This window comes from Phyllobates terribilis, unplaced genomic scaffold (genome assembly GCF_046119375.1).
Source record: "Phyllobates terribilis strain yellow unplaced genomic scaffold, ASM4611937v1 Scaffold_5__5_contigs__length_657084704, whole genome shotgun sequence".
Classification (NCBI taxonomy): Eukaryota; Metazoa; Chordata; class Amphibia; order Anura; family Dendrobatidae; genus Phyllobates; species Phyllobates terribilis.
The window spans coordinates 103,130,456-103,156,039 of record NW_027362765.1 but is presented as its reverse complement, the minus strand read 5'-3'; the positions used below and the strand labels follow the sequence as shown (position 1 = coordinate 103,156,039).

General features: G+C 43.5%; 1 protein-coding gene across 25 annotated transcripts in view; it reads right to left on the bottom strand.

The window, feature by feature from the left end:
* Window positions 1-25,584, bottom strand: part of ZMYND8 (zinc finger MYND-type containing 8) — a 60,267-nt gene that overhangs the window by 16,693 nt on the left and 17,990 nt on the right. For 20 of the 25 annotated variants that reach the window (XM_073682666.1, XM_073682665.1, XM_073682680.1 and 17 more), the window contains 7 exons: window positions 17,848-17,907; window positions 13,739-13,887; window positions 6,909-7,127; window positions 6,064-6,177; window positions 4,105-4,197; window positions 3,590-3,677; window positions 2,749-2,804 (listed from right to left, as the gene is read on the bottom strand). In XM_073682666.1, the coding sequence (XP_073538767.1) occupies window positions 2,749-2,804; window positions 3,590-3,677; window positions 4,105-4,197; window positions 6,064-6,177; window positions 6,909-7,127; window positions 13,739-13,887; window positions 17,848-17,907 (779 nt within the window). The remainder of the gene's footprint in view (window positions 1-2,748; window positions 2,805-3,589; window positions 3,678-4,104; window positions 4,198-6,063; window positions 6,178-6,908; window positions 7,128-13,738; window positions 13,888-17,847; window positions 17,908-25,584) is intronic. The other 5 variants (XM_073682684.1, XM_073682687.1, XM_073682686.1 and 2 more) reach the window with 1 other exon arrangement.

Sequence of the window (25,584 nt, the reverse complement as noted above, 5' to 3'; positions counted from 1 at the left end):
GGAAAACACGTAAGCCAGCGAGTGTTGTACGTGGATAGATCTGTCCCCAATATGGCCAGGGTTATGATACTGCTCAGGAACTTCAAGATATCTTCAGAAATTTCACGTGGATGTTTCTTGTATACTACATACCAGTGGTGCAACCTGTGCAGCCAAACAGGGGCCGACTACCACCTGCAAAGCAATGGTAATTGTGGATTATGATGCGCTATTAGATTGCAAAGGGACAGTATTTTGTTCTTCCACAGGGTCCCTCTTCTGTCTGTGTCCGCTCCAGCACTGCCGCACTTGGATTTTCTTCAAATCGATATCTGATTAAATTCTATCAATTCTATAATCAGTCTCTCTTCTCTTACAGCCGGTGACACATATTTGAACGGCTTTGCTAACAAGTAACAACTGAGTAAAGTCCATCTATTTACAATCTGTAACATCTTGTGCAATTACCATCTTTGAACAGCAGAGGGAGCAGGTTACGCCCGCAGAGCCCCTTTCCAGCTAGGCTGTGGGCCAGAGCACAAACAGGAAGCCATTATGAAATGCTGATGACACAGCGAACCCTGATAGCCATCATACCCACAGAGCTATGTGTCATTTATATCCGCACTCATCCTGCAGTTACTAAAAAAATAAAAAGCAGAAAATAAAGCTTTTAAAGTATTTAATATTTATGCACATACATGGCCCCCATCAGGGCATTACTGCCCTTACTGGTGTATGGGGCCCAGTGAGCCGAGGGGACCAGATCGGGTCCCCCCCTCCCTCTTCTGCTCGCAGGCCCCAGAGACAGGATTCTGCCCATTCAGTTTCAATTGAAACCTACTGCCATGTGGGAAGCTGCCCGCACGGCAATAGTTAACAGCCGCCAGCCAACCACAGGCTGGCAGCTAAAGTCAGCACGCACGTCGCCGGTGTATGACATCACTGTCATGCGCTGGATGATGGGAGAGATAGGCGCCGCTGGACCGCGGCAAGGTAAGGAGAAACTTTTTTTTTTTTTCACTTTTTTTGTACAGCCGCATTATGGGGGCAGAATGGAGACAAATGGGAGCAGGATGTGGAACATTATTACTGTAGGGGCTAATTATGGATATTATTACTGCTGTGATGCATTTTATTTTTGAGGATAGGGTTTTCAGTGGGGGGGGGGGGGGGTCTTGTTACTGTCGCTTTTTTTTCCTTCATCTGATGTAGTGTAGAAGTCGGGGAAAAATTGGGGTATATGCTCTGGAAGCGGTGCTCGAGATAACTGGCTGGCTGGAAGAAGTGAAGTCTGGCCTGGATAAAGAAGAAAAGCGAAGATGAAGGACCTCCACTAGAGACGTCACCGGTGAGTGAGTGCGTTACAGGTACACTGATACTATACACTGTATACTATGTACAGAGATCCTGTGTATAATGGCACTTATGGTAATATTAGTATTGTGTTTTCTTATCAATGATCAGTATTGTAGTATTAGATCACTATGTGGTGGTAATATGTGGTCTGGTCATGGTGTGGTGGTATTTGATCCTTGTATGTGGTATTATTCAATGACTATGTGGTGGTAATATGTGGTCTGGTCATGGTGTGACGGTATTTGTCCCATGTATGTGGCATTATTGGTCATTTTAAAAAATGTATGCGACACATTCCCTTAAAGAAAAATAAATAAAAATATACCTAAAGAGTATTGGGTATTATAAGAAATTTTTAATAGGTTAGTGTAGAGTAAGGCCCGGCTAACAGAGTCTACCTTGTCGTGGTGGTGGCTGAAAAAATCTTTTGGCCAAAACAAAAGCTGCTGGCTATGTATATGATATGGTGTTAGATGGAAACGGTTAATGTGTGATTGGTGGGGACGTAGTGCAGAAGTGGAGTTTTTTCTTTTAAGAGTGGACGGTGTGACTGTGGAAGGTTCGAGGGGTGGAGGTGGAGCTGGGGTGGAGACTGAGCCTCAAGGGGGCCCGAAAATTTTGCCAATATGGGGCCCTGAAATTCCTGGTAACAGCACCTATGCACATACAGTGGTTACAATCTTGAATGAATTATTTTTATATGCACCTCACTTCTCCAGAACAATTTACAAATCTAGATTGTACTTTTACGATTTACTTCCCTAAAAGGCTGTTATACGGGGTGCCCATACACACGATATCGATATATGATGCAATGATGAATGGCAGGCGACCAGCTAATGTGTACCGGACTGTCATGACGCTCGTGATGGCAAATGTTGGGAGGGGGCAAAGTTGGAATGATTTAAGGTGTGCATACATCTTAGAATGTGGTTGGATGAAAGTGATCTCTCCCAAATCCTCCTCACACAAGCGCATGTGATCGGTTCTGCTGAGTGTTCTCAATGGGAAGTGGGGTAAAGCTTGACATAAACGTTAGATGCCTGTCGGCCGTATGATGCTTCGGCCGGTCGTTCGGTCGATAACCATCTTAGCCGACTCTTCCATACACAAGCGCTCGCTCGACTGAGAGCTCCTGTATTTAATATGAGAAACCCACCGACACATCGGCCAGCGACTTCTCTCCAAGAGAAAGATGTAATCGGCAGCTATCGGCTGAAGTGTAGGCCAGCATTGCTCTCTGAGCCATTCTAGTAGGGCAAGAGTCTGGAGCCATGGTTCCAAGTCAAGGAAGCGGAGCATTTCAGTAGGACTGAGAGAATAAGTGCCATAGCAAAGACACATAACCCTCTAAGCATAAGAATAACACACAATACACGGCATCCACGCATTACCAGTTTCCGTTCTCACCTCATGTTCACATATCTTGATTATTACTTTTGCGGTTTGTGTTAATTTGTGATTTCCTGTGTAAAAGATAGAAATGAAACATCATTAGATCGGTTCAGGAAAGGTCACGTGAGGCTGTGACACTACAACTCCCAGCATTCTCTAGAATAGTGACATAATCTGTACCATCACCTGAATGATAGAGTGAGGCATTATAGACTTATTTGCAGATCACTGTCCACACAGTCACCTTTGTGTAGTATATGAAGCTTGTATGAGCAGAGAGGAGACGACAGATCAACAGGGATTAATACACATTTACACAACGGGATTATCAGCAACTCCACTAACTCTGCAGTCGCTTACTAGCAGCCGTTCCTTGGATTTCTGACTGTGGAGTCACCAGGAGCAGCAGCGCTCCCATGTAGGTCATCCGATATGCAAACCATTGTGCTGGAAAAGTAACATAACCAGACTTTGCCCTCACAATCGCCAGACGTGTCCTTCTCCGCAACTGCATTTAATGATTAAATGTGCCTAAAAGCCAGCAGCGGCATCGGCTTTAGGGTTCACCATTAGCATTTTATCACAGTACATCTACACCTACAGTTTGCATGTCTTTTACTCATGGTTTTCTTAGTCTAAGTGACAGCATGTATTAAACTTAGCACGTAGTGGTTATAGTCTTCCCATACTCCAAGCGTTTTAGGCTGATCCGTAGTAAACTATTCGATAAGGCACTTATGGGCACACTCCCTGTGTTCAGATACAGGACCAAAGGGAGAGCGCAAAATAACTACACAGAAGTGAATTCACACCGGACGATATCTTAATGCAACCTTAGCAATAAAAAATCACTTACCCCCATTATATATGATGCAGTTATGCAATATCCATTTGGCATCTGCCAGGAAGGCTTCTGTGCAACCGTACATTTTCTTTTTAACATTCTGCAAAAAATAAGGGAAAACAATTAACGGATGGGGATAACCAACAACAATTGCAAGAGAAACAGCAGCTACATACAAGATAATATCTGGGTACCAGGTATGTTATCTCTCTCCCGAAACTACAGGAATTGTCCATGAGAGGCCTGGGAAATAACCGGTTAAAAGGCGAGCCCTCCATCTTAGCCGTTCAGAACATAAAAGGGGAGGCTCTGCATCTAATGCGAGAAATTGCCCAATCTCATCAGAAATCTTATGTGTATGTTATTGGGAAGAAGGATCGGCCATGCTGAATTACAGCACAAAATCCTTTTGCTCGGGGAGTGGAAAGAATGTTTCACTTTTCTGCTAAAAGTGAAAACGTTGGCGTTATCCACAGTGCCATTGGTCCGACCACACAATGAGGCTCATGCAGGACGCAGACACTAACCTTTTCTAATGTACTGAGATCCATAGGATTAAATATATATTCTGAGTAATCAGGATGCTGCTCCAATGACACCGGCTTCTGGAAGGGTTCTGTCTGTAACGTACAATGCTTAATGTTACTATATGCTGGAGACGCAGCGATGACGAATTACTGAACCAAGTTATGGACCGAGAGAAACATTGCTGGAATATAACGACTCGGATTCCTCCACAGAATACACACCTGAGGCTTCCTGTTCTCTCACTTCCAAATATCCAATTAGATAAAAAGCTTAAAAGGGTATTCCGCTCTGCAAAAATATCATCTATTCACTGGACAGGTGATAATTGTAAGATCAGTGTAGATCCCAATGCTGGAGAATGAGGGGGGGGGGATCCATGGCCACAAGGTCGCAGTCAGGAAGAGTTGAATGAAGCAGCAGGTCGCACATGATTCTGCTGCGCCAAGGAAAATGTACTCTCCTCCCAACAATATCCAGTCTGGACAATCCTCTGCGAGTTACACTACCTGGGTTCACCTACCAGCATAATATAACGGCTGAGACCCCGATTCCAGCAATGTGGCACTTACGAGGGAATGTGTGCTGGTGTTTCAATAAAATCAGTGTTTTATCAGCAGGAGAATATCACTACAGGACTAGGTGTCTCTACTGCTCTGTGTAACCACGCCCCCACCACTGATTGGTTGCTTTTTGCATATTCACAGTGTACACAGAAAGCAGCCAATCAGTGGTGTGGGTGGGGTTATACACAGTTCAGCATTCTGAGCTCTGCTAGATATGGAGCAGAGTAAGCTGTGATTGTATCAAAATGACAGCATACAGACCAGCAAGTGGCACATCACTGAAATCAGGGTCTCTGCCCCTACATCATGATGCTCTCGGATTACATGACAAAAAACATGCTGACAGATTCCTGTTAACTAAATGATAAATTTGTAATAGAGAGGAGCAAAACAATTTGCAGGACACTGATCTAATGGCCACATCAGTAGTCCATAGCTGCCGGATGGGAATCCCGCGAACGGTCTACTAATCTGCTCGGATCCCTGGCGCTTCATCTGATTTTTAGGCGATGTGAGACTTCATTGTTGCGGTGAGGATACACACATGACATTGTGCCAGGGGGTTTTCTAACCAGAAGCGGCCCCAAGGATGCCGGCAGGTAGAAGGCAAGTCACAGGGTTCCTGTCTGGCAGCCACATACTAACAACGGGCCACTGGACCGGAGTCAATTAGCTCATCTCTAATTTCTTATAATGACCCTGGGGAAGACGTGCCAAGGTCCAAAAACTCCCAATATGGAGGTGCATGACTGAGCTTGACAGTATGTTCTCCTCAATCTTATTAATATTGCATAGACATTGATTTATATTTTTGTTTCTAAAATACAGAAAAATAATTGACTTTACTTTGGCTATGGGAAATGTCACACAGTGACAAGCATTCTGCAGGCCTGTGTATGAATCACACAAACTCTCCACCTAATGATGACTAAACCCTTACACATCCAATGCTGCAAGCACAGCAGCTCGGTGATCAGTACCACTCCCTTCAGCAATGGCTTCTTATGAATCAGGTCAGGACAACAATCTGCAGGGATTTTACATTTTCTGCATGCATTACAGATAGGGGTAACAGATTTTGAGCTAAAGAGACAGGACTGAATGCAACTATGCATTTGCATATACAGAACGTGTGTACATTATGATGGTACATCAGCTGGTAATTTTCTCCATTATCGCTCTGCACAGGTCAGTCCTGTCCATACAGATTGCAGCTCTGAGCGAGGCCACAATAATTTTGTTTTGAAATGTGACGTTACCGACTGGAGTCACCGTTTGTGTCTATTCCAAGACTGAAGGCGCCTGATCCCTTTGAAGCCATGAGGACCCCCATGAGGTAGAACATTATGTAGAAGATGGTGTAATGAATTTTGGATCCTTGGAGGCATGACTTACCCCCGGCTGCTTCATCTTCTGTAGTGCAAATTTCAGCAGGTATGAGAGCTGCTCTATGGTCAACATAGTCATTGCTTTACTCTGGGTCTCTATACATTCTGCAACTGTGATTTTCTGGAGATAGAAAACACATCACTAATATAGAATACAACAACAATCCCAACACTTCCAGAGACGCTGTAAGTGGCTTCCCATAGACCGTGTATCTGGATCATCTCCCCCTATATATTCCCCCTACTTCCCATAGACCGTGTATCTGGATCATCTCCCCCTATATATTCCCCCTATATAAACAACCGATATAAGAGGTAATATTCTCTGACCCCTGCACCCCAGTAACACCATCTGCAAATTAGGGGCCTGACCAGACCACTAATGGGGATGGGAAAGATTGCTGACTACTCATTGGAGACCCCCAATTATTAAAAGTTCTTCATAACTGGCTCTAAACCATCCAATCATTCCCTGATTCAAAGAGGGCATTTACAATGCAAGATAATTGTGAACGAGTGTTAAAAACGCTTATCTTGCCGTGTACACAGGCAGCCCGTTCACCCAATGAACAAGCAAAAAGCTTGTATAGATCACTCAATGCGCATCGTTTGCTTTTGGACTGTCTGTGTAAACACGCAATCAAACGACCGTCCAATCGGTTAAAGTTTGCTGATCGTATCATGCCACCGGTCAGTCCATGTAAATGGACCTTAAGATGTGTCCAGACGGTTTACAAATGGACTATACATTAGTGCAGCCTGTGCCCGCCCCTGCCCCCCTACACTAATCCAGAAATAAGATATAGTATAGGTATGTAAGGTCCACTGAGCCGATAACACGTGGAGCCTCACCTCACACTCAGGACAAAACCAGTCGCCCTCAGGCTCAGCAGTCAGTTTCAGACACTTAGCATGATAAACTCTGGGGCAGAGCTCACAGCATAGGACTTGTCCTTCCCGGTGACAAACCCAGCAGTAGAAGTCATTGCGGCCGTCCTGCGGTACAACATCAACAGGGTCTGTGGTGAGTGGCTGCTTCATATAGTAAAACGGACCATGTCTTAGCTCTGACTGAAATGTAGGCAAGAGAGACAGGATTGGGTTCAAACACGTGTACATGGACGGCAGACAACAACACAAAGCTCAATGTGCAGTTAGCAAAATTAAAAATAATGAAAAATAAATAATATGAACACAAAACATAAGCAAATATACAGTGTACACTGCCTGAATGAGCAGAAAGTGGGGAAAGCCTAAATGCAACCCCCCTGCATGCACAGAGTATATACTAGCAATTATCAAGACCCCTTATGGTGGTCTGAGCCTTCTACGACGCTATTGCTGCTCAGCTGATTCTTTTTTGGCATGCAGATGTAGGATTACCTTATTGTGTGGGGTGCTTAAAAGGGGTTGTCGACTGCAGATTTTTTTTTCTTTAATAACAAACACTTTCTTTACTCCACCTCCCCAGGTCCAGCAATTAGTGAGTGTGTACACTGAACGCCCTGCCAGAGCCGCGGAGCTCACTGATTGGCTGCAGTGCTGTCGATGTGACGTCAGCAATGCAGCCAACATCAGAATCCGGAAGACTTAGTGCTGGACCTGGGGATGGTGAGCAATGCTCTTAAAAAAAAAAAAAAAAAACTGCGCCCAAGGAGTTTTTAATATTTCTGAAAGGGGACGACCCCTTTAATATATACAGTAAGCGATTCTTTACAGCAAATCTGTAAGATATTATGACAAGCAAATAAATATATGCAATGCAAAACAAAAATGTAAAATGAAAGCTTTGTTTTCACATGCTATTACAACAGTTTGGATGCGGGCACCACCATCAACCATGTAGAAGTGCTGTACTAGAAGTTTTAATACCATTTTAATAGTACATCCACATCAGCAACAAAATATGCATTATAAGCTGCATGATTTACTTGCAGATTTTGTCACAGATTTCATCCCATTGCAAAAGGTAAATTTCATGGTAAAAATCTACAGTGGAAATGGACAAACTGCGGACTTAAAATCCGCATCCCAGGTGGAGTTCTGCTCTTTTTTTTCCTGCAGTGTGTACATTAGATTTCTACTCTAAAATGCTGCAGATTTTCCATGTGGAAATCCAGACCTTTCAAGTGTTAACATGCCCATAAGATAAATACACGTGTCACATATTTGCCATGGATTTTCACAATCGTATGTTGCGTGTGGTGATGACTGCAAGGAATATTCACAGAAAGAGTGGACATGCTGCAGATTTCATCTTCACACCACAGGTCACACTTGACACATCGGAAATTTCCACAATGTGTAGACGAGATCTCTGTATTACAACGTGGGTTTTCTGCACGTAAATCCGCAGCCAACATGCTATATATGTGCAATGGTAAGTTATTTAGTTGTTTATACGAAAGTTATAATTTACCCCCAGTTATAAATTAGGTTTATTAGGAAAATTTTCTAAGTTTCTGCTGTTTGTAATAAACCAAATCAAGAACTATGTAAATAGCCGAACATCTAATATAACAAGCAGTTTTTCCAAATGCAACACAAAATGTCCCTCTTACTGATTACAGCAGTCCCAGACTGATTCACCCCCTGAATTGAATCTCTCATCTTACTACATAAAGAGCGTAAAGGGGTATTCCCATCTCCAAGATCCTATCCCAATATGTAGTAGGTGTAGTAATAATATCATCAGCAAATACCTTCAATTAGAAATGCAGTATAGTTTTTTCTGATTCCCTAGGTCTCTTTCCTCATGTGCAGGCATTGCAGGACCTCAGGTATCCATGGTTATGACTACTAGCAACTAGCTAACTAACTGTCACTATATCAGTGGTCGCAACCATAGATACCCAAGGTCCTGCAATGCCTTCACATGAGGTAACAGACATATCAGTAAAACTATACTACATTTCTAATTTGAGGTATTTGCTAATATTATTATGATTATTAGTACTACTACATATTGGGATAGGATCTTGGAGATGGGAATACCCCTTTAATGTTGAGGTGAGTCCGAGAAAAACATCAGTTGACGTTGGAGCGATGACTGTTGTTGTAGATGACAATGATGAAAGGAACATTTTCCTATTGAATTTTTAAATAGCTTAACCCCATCAGGCATGCCAAGTCACTGCCTTAGACTTAAGGTGGTCAGCATTATTATGTTGTTGAGAAATTTGAATACAAAACGAGGACCCTGCAATGGTACACGATTAGTTGTAACATCATTGAATAGAAATGTTCTTGAGGCAGAGATTTTAACAGGATCAGCTGAAGGTGATAAGGCATACAGAGAGATTTCCACGCAATCTGCCCTGGGCAATTCACTTTTTGAATTGGCGAGCGTCTCTGCAATCTTCTAAATTTTATTTTTGTTTTCCGTAATGCAATTTACTAATTTATTAATTATGCCAACTTTGTTGTTTATCGTGTAAAAAGGCTGAAAGTGCATAGACATTGGTAATTTGAGTTAGTTTTTATTATGTAGAGCACACTTTTCTAGCTTCCGAAACATATTTGTTTCAGAACTCGGGCCTCCAGTAATAATGATAATAATTTTTTATTTTTATAGCGCCAACATATTCCACGGCACTTTACAATTTTAGGGGGGACATGTATAGACAATAAAGACATTACAAAATAAGAATAATTCAGATATCAAAAGGAGTGATGGCCATGTCGTATGATTACAAACTATGAAGAAATAGGGGAGACACAAAAGGTAAATGAGCAATAATATACTAAATAGGATATGCACATAACGCTGTATGAACTGGTCGCCGGCCAGTATGTGTACAGTACAGATACAGAGGGCTATTAAGTGCATGGAGGATATGAACATGAATTTGAAGAAAATTTTGTATGGACCAAACGGAATAGTTAGATAAGTGAGGTGGGGTGATAGGCCAGTCTAAAGAAATGAGTTTTTAGGCCACGCTTAAAACTGTGTGTATTGGGAATTAATCGATTTGTCCTGGGATGGTGTGCATTCCAAATGGTAGTGCATTCTAAAGAATTGGCGCAGCACGCAAGAAGTCTTGGATACAGGAGTGGGAGGTTCGGATTATGGAGAATTTTAGTTTTAAGTCATTATCAGAACGGAGGGAACGGGTAGGGTGGTAGACAGAGATGAGGGAGGAGATGTAGGGGAGTGCTGAACCGTGGAGCGCTTTGTGGGTGAGAGTGAGAAGTTTATATTGAACTCTGTATCGGATGGGCAACCAGTGCAATGACTGGCACAGGGAAGAGGAATCTGTGTAGCGGTTGGCAAGGAATTTGATCCTGGCTGCGGCATTCGGAACATATTGGAGAGGGGAGAGGTTAGTAAGAGGGAGACCGATTAGTAAAGAGTTCCCAGACGGAATGAATAAGAGCTACAGGAAGAGTTTTTGCAGAGTCAAAGGTAAGAAAAGGTCTAATTCCAGAGATGTTTTTGGAGGTGTAAGTGACATGAGCAGGCAAGTGATCGAATGTGAGGAGTGAAGGAAAGATCTGAATCAAAGAGGACCCCAAGACAGTGGGCATGTTGCTGGGGACTAATGGAGGAGCCACCCACAGAAATGGCAATATCGGGCATAGGTAGATTAGTGGAGGGAGGAAACACAAGTTCAGTTTTTGACTGATTCAGTTTTAGAAAGAGGTAGGACATAATGTTAGAGACAGCGGAAAGACAAATCACTGGTATTTTGTAGTAATGCAGGGTTAATTTCAGTAGAGGAGGTATATAATTGGGTGCCATCAGCATAGAGATGGTACTGAAAACCAAATCTACTGATTGTTTGTCTAATAAGGGTGGTGTACAAGGAGAAAAGGAGAGGGCCTGGACTGATCCTTGAGGAACCCCAACAGTGAGGGGAAGTGGAGAGGAAGAGGAGCCAGTAAAAGACACAGTGAAAGAGCGGTCAGAGAGGTAGGAGGAGAACCAGGAGAGAACGGTGTCCTTGAGGCCAAAAGAGCGGAGCATAGTGAGGAGGAGCAGGTGATCCACAATGTTGAATGCTGCAGAGAGATCCAGGAGAATCAGCAAGGAGTAGTGACCATTGGATTTAGCTGTTAGTAGATCATTAGAGACTTTAGTGAGGGCAGTTTCAGTAGAATGTAAAGAGCGGAAACCAAATTGTAAAGGGTCAAGAAGAGAATTATCTGAGAGATAGTGGATTAGATGTGAGTGGACCAAGTGTTCCAGGAGTTTAGAGATAAAGGGAAGATTGGAGACAGGTCTGTAGTTAGCAGTGCAGTTCTGGTCAATGGGTTTTTTTTTTAAGTAATGGATGTATGCTGGCGTATTTAAATGAGGAGGGAAAAAAACTAGATGAGGAGAGATGGAGTCTCCAGCACCTAATGTAATAATCCAGGGTGTCAGTACTTGCAGCAGGTGTGCATGAGATAAAACACATCCAATACTTGCACTAGCTAAAAGGTTTGTTGACTTTTGTTTAATTTTTTCAGTCATTTCCTAAACTTGAATTGTAAAGTACAAAGCGTTGTCCGAGAGGCGAACGCTAGAAGAATGGCCAGGTCTCTTCTTTTTAGAAGCTTGAAGTAGTTAAAAGACATTCAAGAGCCTGAAATTATGCACAGCGAGTTGTGTTTACATAGAAATGCTTATGTTCATTCATTTCAGCATTTTTTGATACGTTTTTCAGGCATTTTCCTCCTGGAAAAAGACAAAAACATTGTGTGCACATACCTTTAGGCACATACTAAATGCTGAAGGTCTCTATACCCGCACTACAAGACAACACCTCTACTGAACCAAAATGTACAAAAAACCTCAGCTCCAATATGCTCAGAAGCAAATAAATAATCCACAAAAGTTTTGGATTTTATTTGGTGAAGCAATGAAACAAAACAAGAACTTTTTGAGCCTATGAATCAGCAGTATATCTGGAGTAAGATTACCGAAGCATACCTAAAAAGAACACCCTGCCTACAGTGAAACACGGCGGGAGCTCGATGATGCCTACAGTGAGGCATGGAGGGGGCTCCAGTAATGCCTACAGTGAAGCATGGCAGAGAAGCCAAGCCTGTTTCATTATTTGTTCACTTTTTTCTTCCACTTGTTCCAAGAGATAGCACTCTTTTTTTCCTTTGACACAGCCATATGAGGGCCTATTTTTGTGGAATGAGTGGTAGCTTTGAATGACACCATGCACATCTCCATATAATGTACTGCACTGGTTTAAAAAAAAAGTATCATGTTTGCTTATAAAATAGCTAAATGTGATTCACTAAGTACTAAAGATGGCTGAATAAATTCAAAGACTGCAGTACTCAATAAAAGTGTCATTTTGTGTTGAATTTGGGGAAACCACTTGTTATTTAATTGTGTTGAGCCATTTACATTTTTCTTCTTCTATTGGTTTATTGCAAACAGCAGAAAGTTTGTAAATTTTATTAATAAACCTAATTTGCAAATGGAAATAATCTGTTTGAACAGTATATATGTTGTGTCAGGCAGTGTACAAAGAAAATTTTCATCCAACATAAAATAATGTAGCTAAAGCAACAATGCAGCGAATTATGCAGAAAAAAAAATGCTCTCATCACAATGGCTTTATGTCTGGATACACAGTCAGCAGAGTTTAGGGTGATGCACAGAAATCTCCCCGACCCAATGAGCATTTACAGGGTGTTAGAGCCATGATGCTTTTCACAATACAGATGTATTTTCAGACTTTTTGGACATTTACAAAAACATGATTTTTGTTTTTTTGTTTTTATTCTCTTTAGTCAGCAACACTGGGACATACAAGGAAAAAAATAACATTTATTCTTGCTTGGTTGTTGCAGAGGGGTAAGATGGATGTGAAATGTTCAATTTGGGAGCAATGGAAGTTGCAGCCAATACCAAATATTAGGCACGAAGTCCCCTGCATAATCTGAGGGTGGATCAGAGATGCTCGCAAACATAATGCATATTCAGAGCTTTATCTTTAGGACTCATGGACAAGGAGCACTGCTGGAATAACATACTCAATAGATGGCCACGTTTGTGGCAGGAATGAGGAGCTTTAAAGAAAATTTTCAACAGTGTAATCAAATTTTACATTACTAGGGCCCAAACGCATATATAACCTGAAACTATGGATACAGAGCAGCAGAGTAAATGGCTGTACCTCTGTGGGGGCTGATGGATGGCTGTAGGCGACAGCCACACATACGTTTCATAGGGCAAAAAGTGGTAAGCAAATCTCCCAGCAGATGACACCAGGTAATGGAGACCTGCGGCTGTAGGGGACGGTTACAATATATTGACCACTGCACCTGTCCATGGATGGAGGGTAATGTCAATGTCATAAAATGCAGTTGATAGAGGGAATATGGCACAAATAATGTAAAGCCTATAAAGTCAGTCTGATGTTACGGAGGATATTACAGGGTATCGGAACATCAATAGTAACCAGTTCACACTGGTACAAGGGTTTTATTAATAATGATAATGTCCTTGGCACATGGCAGATAAGTGATTTAGAGGATCTAGGAATGGGTGAGCGAAGAAGAGAGGAACACAAAAACATCTGCCTAATAAAATGGTTAACCAGTGAATGGCTCTTAGATTTTGTGCCCAGCGGCTGCTGGTTGGGTCACTATAAGGCAGCAGGGACACAGAGCAGTCACTGAACCTTATATGGGGTGGGGGGTTTATATATATCGGGGGCTGAGCACATTCTCCATACCTGGTCTTTGTTGTGACTGTTTAACATTCCCGGTTTCTTCTTCTTTTTACTAGGGCTGCCAGATGCATCTTGTGGGGAGTGTCCATTGGATGAATGCTGGGGGCTAGGGCATTTCCTTTTCTGCCCTGGGCGCTCAGCAGAGCCTGGGTCTGAAATAAGACAAGAGCTTAGGTTTATATCCCATCCAGGATATACAGGTCTAGCCTTGAAGAGCCGGCCACTATGTACACCTAAAAAAAATCATGGAAGGAACAAAGAAGGAAATAGTAAGAGGCGATATACCCTACAGCGCAGTGTGATTTAAGTGCCCCAAATGAGAAGTCAAACAAAGGCCCAACTTTCAAACAGGGACACATAAGGAGCCCGTACACATTTGAATAGTCGTTGGCTGAATGTTCATTATGCCATTGCCTTTCTTTTGATCCCCCCCATGCCCATGAATGCACAGCCCGACTGTGCGTGCACATGTTTTCAATATGTACAGGGGAGTGACCCATCTCCCTGAGGGAAAAAAAAAAAAACTCAGTTTGAAGTTAGATTTCTCCAAGAGGTTTTCCTAAAATACATTAAAAGGGGTATTCCCATCTCCAAGATCCTATCCCAATATGTAATAGGTGTAATAATAATAATATTAGCAAATACCTCCAATTAGAAATGTAGTATAGTATTTTTGATTCGCTATCCGTCTTACCTCATGTGCAGGCATCGCAGGACCTTAGGTATCCATGGTTACGACCACTAGCAACTAGCTAGCTAACTGTCACTTTATCAGTGGACGTAACCATGGATACCTAAGGTCCTGCGATGCCTGCACATGAGGAAAGAGATATAGCAAATCAGAAAAAATATACTACATTTCTAATTGGAGATATTTGCTAATATTAATTATTATTATTATAATACCTACTACATATTGGGATAGGATCTTGGAGATGGGAATACCCCTTTAAGCTCACCAGTATATCTGCGAGCTTTACATACGCACTCACTGAGCCCTCACTCCCCCGATATGCCAAGGCTTTATTGCCCTCTTTAGTAATGATAATGTGCTCCGATTCATTACACCAGCTTTTTGCAGTAGTAAAATGAGGGACCCTTGCCAGGCTGCAGCAAAATGATAAAACGATACTGATCTGGCTGCAGGCTACTAGTAAAGGCTAGAAGTGAATCTGCGAACACACGGTGGCAGCACCAGCAGCACCAATATACAAGCTAAGGTCCTGGATTTCTGCTGACCTCCAGAGTGGAGAGGAAGTCAGGGGTCACAGACCGCCACCCCCACACCAAAACACACTGCAGTCCCTTTGTTGGAAAGTCATGTCCCCAATTGTTAACTCTTTCTGGTCGGCCTGGGCAGTTGACTCCATCTTCTTGGGTAATTTCGGGGACTTACCAAGGTAAAAGACAATGGTATAACTGGGACTTTCCTTGTCCATAACTGTGATTTCTAATATTGTCGTCCTACTACTGAACAGTATTGTGAGACTATGAGTGAAATACAATCAGTCAGTCGGCTTTCTCTCTGGAGGGACATGTTCAGATAAGCTGCTGATTTTCAGGCTGAATTTCCTGGGCAGAAGAAAGTGCAGCTTTTCACAGCACCAGCAAACAGGTGGAAGTTTTACCAGATTTCATCCGTGTGTTCTGGGTTAAGGCTGAAGATTTGCACTGCACATTTCACTCTTTTGCAAAATCTCCAACTGATTGGAGATTTTTTCACTCAATTTATGTTCGGTTTATGGACAGTGACTATTTCAGAGCATGAAGATCTGAGCACAGATGTCAATGCTAATGAGGTGCTTGGCCAAAAGTAGCGCCCCTCTTGGTGCAGGTTCACTGCGAGCTCAATGTCAGGCTGGCACTGTGCTGAGGGCACACAAGGGGCATTGTGGCTGGGCACAGTTCGCTTCATGCCTGGCTTGTAACGCTGCCCTTAGATGGGGTTCTTGATGAGGAATTGGAGTCAGATACTCCATGCGTCTACGACTAGCTGTAGACCCCTGTAGTTAAGAGACAGTCACAAAGTGTAAATTTGACAACACGGCTACCCCCACTGTGCCAAGACCTGCCAAGTAACAGTTATGGGGACCTGGTTGCTTGAAGTTTCTCACTTCTTCGATGACATAAGAGGAATTCCTGGACCTTGTAGTACTTAACACATTGGTCAGAACAGATGTTCAGGCGTCCTACCAGTGGGACACATATGAGGCGGCTGCTGTGACCACAATAAAGTCACATTCTGAGGTTTTTTTGATGTGTTAAAAGTCAAGTTCTCTTTCGAATCTTATGACGTGGGGGTGGGGAGGTCTCAGTCATACATGTAGGATATAATATGTGATAATCACATTTCTCTCTGACCCTACAAAGTCCGGGACATTGCGCCTACATGTCTGTCAGCGACTGAACAGATCTCCATTGTTAAGTTATAGGTTACAAAATATATTTCCAAAAAAATCTGTATGGCCGAAGCCTTATGACATAAAAAAGAGACATGTTACGACCAAGTACCTTTGCTTCTCCTGTGGTGCTCTGAGATACACCAAGTATTAAGCACTAGTCACATCCAAAGCTGCAGTCACAGTTATACTGGAAGGCACTGGGAATCCTCCAGCATGACATACTAGTAAATCACCGATCACAGCTCTGGATGTAGCTGGAGTATAGGGAATAAGTAGATCGACTTATTCACATTATTATTATTATTATTTATTATATACATTGATACAGGAATATAAAGCAGCATTTTAAACACGGACTCAGTTGATTACAAGCGGTGGGTGCACAGACTTGGCCGTGTCTTGAGTTGTTTCCTTTGAGATCCTTCTAGGTAATGCATGACGAGATCAGGTTACAGACGCTAAGGATTGTGGGAAGTCATTAGAGAAGCAGGACAAAGCCAGATTCCAGGAACAACAAGAGGCAGTAAACGAGCGACAGCAGCAGATTTCCTGTGTACGGCATTACATAGCGACTCAGAGCACTGGTGCATTTCATGACCAATGCATAATGGCAAATATCAGAGCACCCCAAGGCAGTCATCCCTAAAAGTCCCCATACACGTACACTAGGAGTCGGCCGGACTATAGTTCAGCTGACAGCCATCTCTCCGACTCCCCCATGCACATGAAGGCTGGGCTGAACGCCCCTGAGCTCCCAGTGAGAGCCGCTTGTTGACTCCTCTGCAGGCAGCTTATCTCAAGGTAGAACAAAAAGGATCAGCCTCTGGAAATCTTTCTTCTCTCCCCCAGCATCATCTGTAGGTGGAGAGTCGGAAGGCCACAGTACACATTAGACTGTTGGCTGATTCTGCCGCTAATCGGCAAGTTCGGCCATCTTTCGTCTAATATATATGGAGCCTTAAAAGCCAGGTTTTTGCTACCCATCTGAGACCTGGGTGACATAGATGCAGAGACCCTGATTTCAGCGATGTATCGCTTACTGAGCTGCTTGCTTTGCTATCTGCTGCAGATCCAACAGTTCTCTGAATGCTGAGATATGTATAACCCCGCCCACACCACTGTGTACACTGTGCATAGGCAGAAAGCTACCAATCAGGAGTGGGAGTGGAGTCATTGTGAGTTTATGAATATAGAGGACTACCTGGCAGCAGGTTTACTAGTACTCTAGTGATAAAATTAGTGTTTTTCAGCAGGAGATTATGAATACTACAGCAAGCAACCCAGTAAGTGACATCACTAAAATCAGGGTTTTGCTCTCTAAATTATGCTGCTCTCAGATTTGGTGACAAACCCCTGGTTCCAGGCTCATTTTAGGGCAGGGATGAGGTCTTTCTATTCCATTATTTAAAAAGGAATTCTTACAAGAAACAAATCTATCACATGACGGAGACAAGCAGCACCAGATAGATACTATTGACTAGAATAATGGGGTCAATTTGGTTGCATTATTGTATCCTACATCCCCCCCAAAAAAAAACACGCTGCACATTTTTATAAGGTTAAAATTATGAGACCTGCGACTGAACCTAAAACACAGTTGTGAATGAAGCCTATAAGAGCTCCAAAGCATGATCACAATGAACATGAAATACACCAAGTGCTAAATATGATACTTTTCCTAGATATTACACCGAGATGACCGGTACTCACTGGACTGCTGACTGTCTCCATGTTCCTGGGGTAAGCCCTCTGGATACGCAACAGCGGGACCTGCAACACAAATAATGCGGAATAGTGAGTGCAGCTCTGGGGTATAATACAGGATGTAACTCAGGGTCAGTACAGGATAAGTAATGTAATGTATGTACACAGTGACTCCACCAGCAGAATAGTGAGTGCAGCTCTGGAGTATAATACAGGATGTAACTCAGGATCAGTGCAGGATAAGTAATGTATGTACACAGTGACTCCACCAGCAGAATAGTGAGTGCAGCTCTGGAGTATAATACAGGATAAGTAATGTAATGTATGTACACAGTGACTCCACCAGCAGAATAGTGAGTGCAGCTCTGGAGTATAATACAGGATATAACTCAGGATCAGTACAGGATCAGTAATGTAATGTATGTACACAGTGACTCCACCAGCAGAATTGTGAGTGCAGCTCTGGAGTATAATACAGGATGTAACTCAGGATCAGTACAGGATCAGTAATGTATGTACACAGTGACTCCACCAGCAGAATAGTGAGTGCAGCTCTGGAGTATAATACAGGATATAACTCAGGATCAGTACAGGATAAGTAATGTAATGTATGTACACAGTGACTCCACCAGCAGAATTGTGAGTGCAGCTCTGGAGTATAATACAGGATGTAACTCAGGATCAGTAATGTATGTACACAGTGACTCCACCAGCAGAATAGTGAGTGCAGCTCTAGAGTATAATACAGGATATAACTCAGGATCAGTACAGGATAAGTAATGTAATGTATGTACACAGTGACTCCACCAGCAGAATAGTGAGCGCAGCTCTGGAGTATAATACAGGATGTAACTCAGGATCAGTACAGGATAAGTAATGTAATGTATGTAATAAACGTTCCTACATTCACGATCCCTTCATCACTAACAAGCTTTCCTTCCTCGGCATCACTGAAACCTGGCTCACCCCCTCCAACACAGCCTCTCCTGCTGCACTTTCGTATGGCGGATTCCACCTCTCCCATACCCACCGCCCCACCGGCAAGCACGGTGGAGGAATAGGTTTCCTCCTCTCAGATAACTGCTCCTTCACCCATATCCCACTGCCGCCCGCAATTACTCTCCCCTCTTTTGAAGTGCACTGCGCGCGCATCTACTCCCCATCCAACCTCCAACTGGCTATCATCTACCGCCCCCCAGGATCAACCACCACTTTCTTTGACCACTTCACCACCTGGCTCCTTCATTTCCTCTCCGTTGACATCCCCACTATCATCATGGGAGACTTTAACATCCCCATTGACACTTCCCTCTCAGCTGCCTCTAAGCTTTTATCCCTCACTTCCTCCTTTGGTCTTACTCAGTGGTCTTCCACACCCACCCACAAAGACGGCCTCACACTGGACCTCATCTTCACCCGCCTCTGTTCCCTATCTAACCTCTCTAACTCACCTCTCCCTCTTTCTGACCACAACCTACTCACATTCTCTTCACTCTCCTCCCCGGGGCAACAATCCCCACTCCACAAACTTGCATACCCTCGTAGAAATCTCAAACACCTTGACCTACACTCTCTCTCTGAATCCCTCCTCCCTCTTACAGACATTAGTTCCTTACATGATGCAGATGCTGCTGCCACTTTATACAACACCACAACAGCTGCAGCTCTCGATTCGGTCGCCCCCCTCACGCATACCAAGGCTCACACACTCAACAGACAACCCTGGCACACCAGCCTAACTAAAGAACTGCGACGGGCCTCCAGGGTTGCTGAACGTAGATGGAAAAGGTCCCACTCCCATGAGCACTTCATCGCATTCAAACAGTCCCTCACTACCTTCAAGTCCACACTCACTGCAGCAAAACAAACATACTTTGCATCTCTCATATCCTCCCTGTCTCACAACCCTAAACAACTATTCAACACCTTCAATTCTCTCCTCCGTCCCCCAGTGCCTCCTCCCTCTCCTCTTATTTCAGCCGAAGACTTTGCCTCATTCTTCAAGCAGAAGATTGACACCATCAGACAAAGCTTTTGCCTAAAGCCCCCACAGCCCCTCCCCACACCTACTCAACCCTCTTCCTCCAAAACCACCTTCTCCACCATTTCTGAAGATCAACTTTCCTCCTTACTCTCCAAATCATACCTCACCACCTGTAAACTTGACCCAATCCCGTCCCACCTCATCCCAAACCTTACCACTATCTTCATCCCAGCCCTAGCCCACCTCTTCAACCTGTCACTAACAACTGGTGTCTTCCCCCTCATGCTTCAAACATGCCTCAATCACACCCATCCTCAAAAAGCCCTCCCTTGACCCATCCTCTCTGACTAGCTATCGCCCCATATCACTTCTCCCCTATGCCTCAAAACTACTGGAACAACATGTCCATTCTGAACTGTCCTCCCACCTCTCCTCCTGCTCCCTCTTTGACCGCCTACAATCTGGTTTCCGACCGCACCATTCTACTGAAACTGCACTGACTAAAGTCACCAACGACCTACTAACCGCCAAATCTAAGCGACACTACTCTGTCCTCCTCCTCCTCCTAGACCTGTCATCTGCCTTTGACATAGTGGACCATTCCCTCTTACTCCAGACTCTCTCATCTCTCGGCATCACAGACTTGGCCCTATCCTGGATCTCCTCATACCTAACAGACAGGACATTCAGTGTCTCCCACTCACACACCACCTCTTCATCTCGCCCCCTATCTGTCGGTGTCCCCCAAGGTTCAGTTCTAGGACCCCTGCTCTTCTCCATCTACACCTTAGGCCTGGGACAGCTCATAGAGTCTCATGGCTTTCATCATCACCTCTATGCTGATGACACACAGATCTACCTCTCTGGACCCGATATCACCTCCTTATTAACCAAAATCCCACAATGTCTGTCTGCTGTTTCATCCTTCTTCTCTGCCAGATTTCTAAAACTTAACATGGACAAAACAGAATTCATCATCTTTCCGCCATCTCATTCAACCCCCCCAACTGACCTATCTATCAACATCAATGGCTGCCCACTCTCCCCAGTCCCTCAAGCTCGCTGCCTTGGGGTAACCCTGGACTCGGAACTCTCCTTCAAACCACATATCCAAGCCCTTTCCACTTCCTGCCGACTCCAACTCAAAAATATCTCCCGGATCCGCACATTCCTAAACCATGAATCTGCAAAAACACTAGTGCACACCCTCATCATCTCCCGCCTTGACTACTGCAACCTCCTGCTCTGTGGCCTCCCCTCTAACACTCTCGCACCCCTCCAATCTATCCTAAACTCTGCTGCTCGACTAATCAACCTGTCCCGCCGCTATTCCCCGGCCTCTCCTCTCTGTCAATCTTTTCACTGGCTCCCCATTGCTCGGAGACTCCAGTTCAAAACCCTAACCATGACATACAAAGCCATTCACAACCTGTCTTCTCCATATATCTCCGACCTAGTCTCCCGTTACATACCTGCACGCAACCTCCGATCCTCACAGGATCTCCTGCTCTACTCCCCTCTTATCTCCTCCTCTCACAACCGTATACAAGATTTCTCCCGTGCTTCCACCCTACTCTGGAACGCTGTACCCCAACGTATCAGACTCTCGCCGACCGTGGAAACCTTCAAAAGGAACCTGAAGACCCACCTCTTCCAACAAGCCTACAACCTGCAATAACCACCGCTCCACCATGCCGCTGCACGACCAGCTCTACCCTCACCTACTGTATCCTCACCCATCCCTCGTAGATTGTGAGCCCTCGCGGGCAGGGTCCTCGCTCCTCCTGTACCAGTCGCTGTCACATTGTGTTCAAGATTATTGTAATTGTTCTTGTATTATACCCCTTTTTCACATGTAAAGCGCCATGGAATAAATGGCGCTATAATAATAAATAATAATAATAATACCATGTTAAAATGTGGTCACATAAAGGCCATACCCTATTTTTTTTTCTTCTTTTTGTGCTGCACAACAAAGTAGAAAGACCATTGGCAAAACAATCTAGAGTGATCTTTAAATGGATCCACTAAATATTAATACTTTAAGTATAAATTATAAAGAATCATTATGACAGACCCTGGATACGGAAAGGGATGTAAATGGCTAAATATCATCCTGATCTGGGGCCTGGTAAATGTCCATATGACCTTGCTCAGTTTTGTATCTCTGCTCTTCATTTCCATCCCCTTGCAGTGTTCCCAATATCATCTTCATCAATATTTGCAGGGGAAATAAAAATTAAATAAATATCTGACCTTTGTTTAGTCAAAGGACTGCAATACAGAACTGCTATCCTTAATGGACCAGACACTGTTAGGCATTTAATTGCATAATTTTATAAGGAAGCTGACATAAAGAATATACCATAGAGCATTTGCAGTTGACTTTTTTACTTAGGTTGCAGCAGAGCAGAGACAGGCAGTCAGAGTGCTGGGACAGAAGGGGTTAATCCGATGGCCGCCCTCCCCCCATAGTGCAGGCAGTGGTGTCCATGCAGGATTAGCGCTTGTAAATTGCCAGCACTGAATTCTTGGGAGAGATGAGAGCTTTTGCAGGTCTGGGGTTGTGATAACATCAGGGACTGTCTATAGTGTTGGCGGCCATGTGTAACCATGTAAGGCATGACATGCTCCCCTCCGCATAAATCTGAGCCTTTCTTTCAGCTTGTATCCATCAGTCAGATGTCCATCTAGTGACCACCATGCACATTTTTTGGCAAATCTCTCTCTGAAATACGCTGTGGATTTCCAACTATGAGCTCTGGAAAGTAAATCTGCAGCGTATTCCCTGAGTTAACCTATGAGGAGAACTTGAGTGACATGAATGTAGCTGCTGCAGCCCCCACATCAGTGGTAACCCACATTCATGGACTCCTACATGTTACTACCAGCCTCCATACCACTGTGCAATTTAGGAACGCAGGAAAACATGGATGTTTATGGATGAAGAGAGCACTTTAGTAGCAGCCATATTGGTTGTCACCCAGTAGTCCCTGCAACAGATATAACCAAGAAGCGGCTACATAATGCAACAGCTTGGGGACTGAAACCTGAAGGAAGTGGAAGGGTCACAAAGGGACTCCGAAGGTTTCAGTTCCTTATATTACCCTTTCCTTGCACCATTGACCTTATACAAGGTCCGTGACTACATAAAACATTGGACAAACACAAGTTCAGGTTTATGTAGAGAAAAAAAGATTAAAAAAATAAAACATGGAGACCACCGATCCAATGACCTGTGTAGGTACCAGTGTCCCGTCTTAAGATAAATGTGCCATATCTACTCTACATTTATGGTGTATCCTTTGGGTACAAAAGGTCTTTTCCCAATGGGGTTTATTAAAAAAAAAAAAAAAAAAAAAAAACACGTTAGATTGAGCAATAGGATCCCAATACTTGTGGGGAGAGCGAGCAAACAGATATAATTTTGTGGTCGATCGTGTCTTTTAATGCGGATATGAAAATTATTGTTTGTCATCAACACAGGTATCCATCTACCGGAGAGGAAGGATGACAGGTGATCGATAGTTGGTGCCAAAAAAATATACAATGAACAGAGGGATTTTTAATTTTATAGTTTACTGCTCGTTGCCCTAGTTACCGGCCACCTCTGCAGTGTATCAGCGCTGGCCAGTTTCCATGGCAAGGAGAGTATGCTTACAAGTGGTTTGCTATACTGTAATCTGCTAGCTCTGAGGCTGGTTGGATTGCTGAGATAAGGCCAGCTTCCGTGCCCCTTCGCTCCTCCGATGCTGTGGCATCAGAGAACGCGCAGTTCAGATCAGCTGAAGGGTCAATCTTCAGTAGCACCATCATGCACACAGGAAGCAGGGGAAGGGGTACTCCTGAAATAAGATCAGACAACCCCTTTAAGGATATGGTTTTAAAGTCGATCAACAAGTCTCCATGTAAAAGGAACCCAAGACACCTCCGGCGGCAGCTTATCTCCTGTAGGAACAAAGGACCAGTTATGTGGAGATTCAACATGACCGATTCCTCTTTCCCCTCGAAATGTCTTTTTAGAGAACAGGTGAGGTTCCCCCTTTACACATTAAATGATCAGCTGTTCCCATTTTCAGCATTTTTTTTGTTTGACATACTTTCAGATAATATATATATATATATTTATATTTATATATATATATATATATATATATATATATATATATATATATATATATATATATATATATATATATATATATATATATATATATATATATATATATATATATATTTATATATATATTATATATATATATTACCTACCCAATTTATCACGTGACAGATAAAAAAAAATGGCTGCCCTGGCCTGGAACAAAAAAAGAACACAAGCTGAGTCATTGAGAAGCTGAGGGCTACACTTGTAATTGCACTTGTATTTATTACCAATATTGGGGGATAGCGGCGACCGATGACTGGTGACATATACACTGCTGATTACTGGAGTGGGGCAATCTCGCTCCTGGACCCTGGGAATAAGTGGGACATTACATTCCATCTGAGGGAATGAAACAAGCGGAGGACAAAGAACGCATTGTTACAGGATCTCCGGGAAAGAGGCACGCAGCGGACTCTGCGCAGAGACACAGAGAGGAGGTTGCCATGGAAAACGTGACGTAAAGCTTTGCCCGAGATGTGACACTGACAGTGGGGGCTGCCGGGTGGGATCCATTCGCCATGTAATATAACCAGGTAGAAATGAGGGAAAGAAGCGTTTAATGCTTTCACATAAATAAGCTGCACAGATGCCCATCACCCCGCCGCTGAGGCCAAATGTGTGCAATATGAAGAGGGCAGCCGCTCCTCCCATCCCCCCCTCTGCTCACATCCCCCACCTGGAAAACCAGAGAAAACACTTGATGTAAAGAGACAGAACCTCCATTATATTCAGACTTTTTCACGTGACCAGACCCGGCCCAACGTAGAGACAGACACCAAGACAGAACCAATACTAGCAGATTCACTGGTACCCAGACAGAAAGAAGTCTGACACACAATTCGGGTGCAAGATAAAGGCAAACCTGGGCTACTTACACTGGGGCCTGGGGTGGTTAAAGGGGGAACCATGACTGGACTAGACCCGGACTAGATACATGGGCACCATGACTGGACCAGACCCAAACTAGATACATGTGAACCATGACCAGACCCAGATATATAATTAGCAATTCATTAGAAATAATTAGAAATTTCAGTAGGGGGATGGAGATAAATTGCTTCCAGACACTCCTGAAGTGGCTTATCATCTAAACAAACAAAGGACTGGACAGGATACCATACAAAAGTTTCAACCCATGCTTAACCTGAGGAGTGACACAGGAATAGCAAGAATAGTCAGGCTGTTGTCATTCACAGTGGACAATTAGCATATATCTAGAGGGCATGAGATACAATTATATTCAGTAATATTGCTTTGATTTGTCGAGAATGCCACCTGAGGATTACCAGATTTCCAAAGAAAAGTCTATAAGAGTATGTCCACACGGCGTGTTTTAGATGCTGGCATACCCGATAAGCAATTTCTGCAAAAGTCGCCAGTGGTGCTTTTCCTGAAGCATCTTTTTTGAAGCACGTATTTTCCGGTCGCAGACTTCCATCTTCGTGTGATCAGATTCTCTCACATGCGAGAATCAGGGCACAGGTGTGGAGAAGATGGAGAACTTAATTTCTCCATGGTCTTTGTCAGCATTAATCAGACTGAACTTGAATGCAGTCCGATGTTTCACGCGTACTCATGCAAGTCTAGATCTGAATAC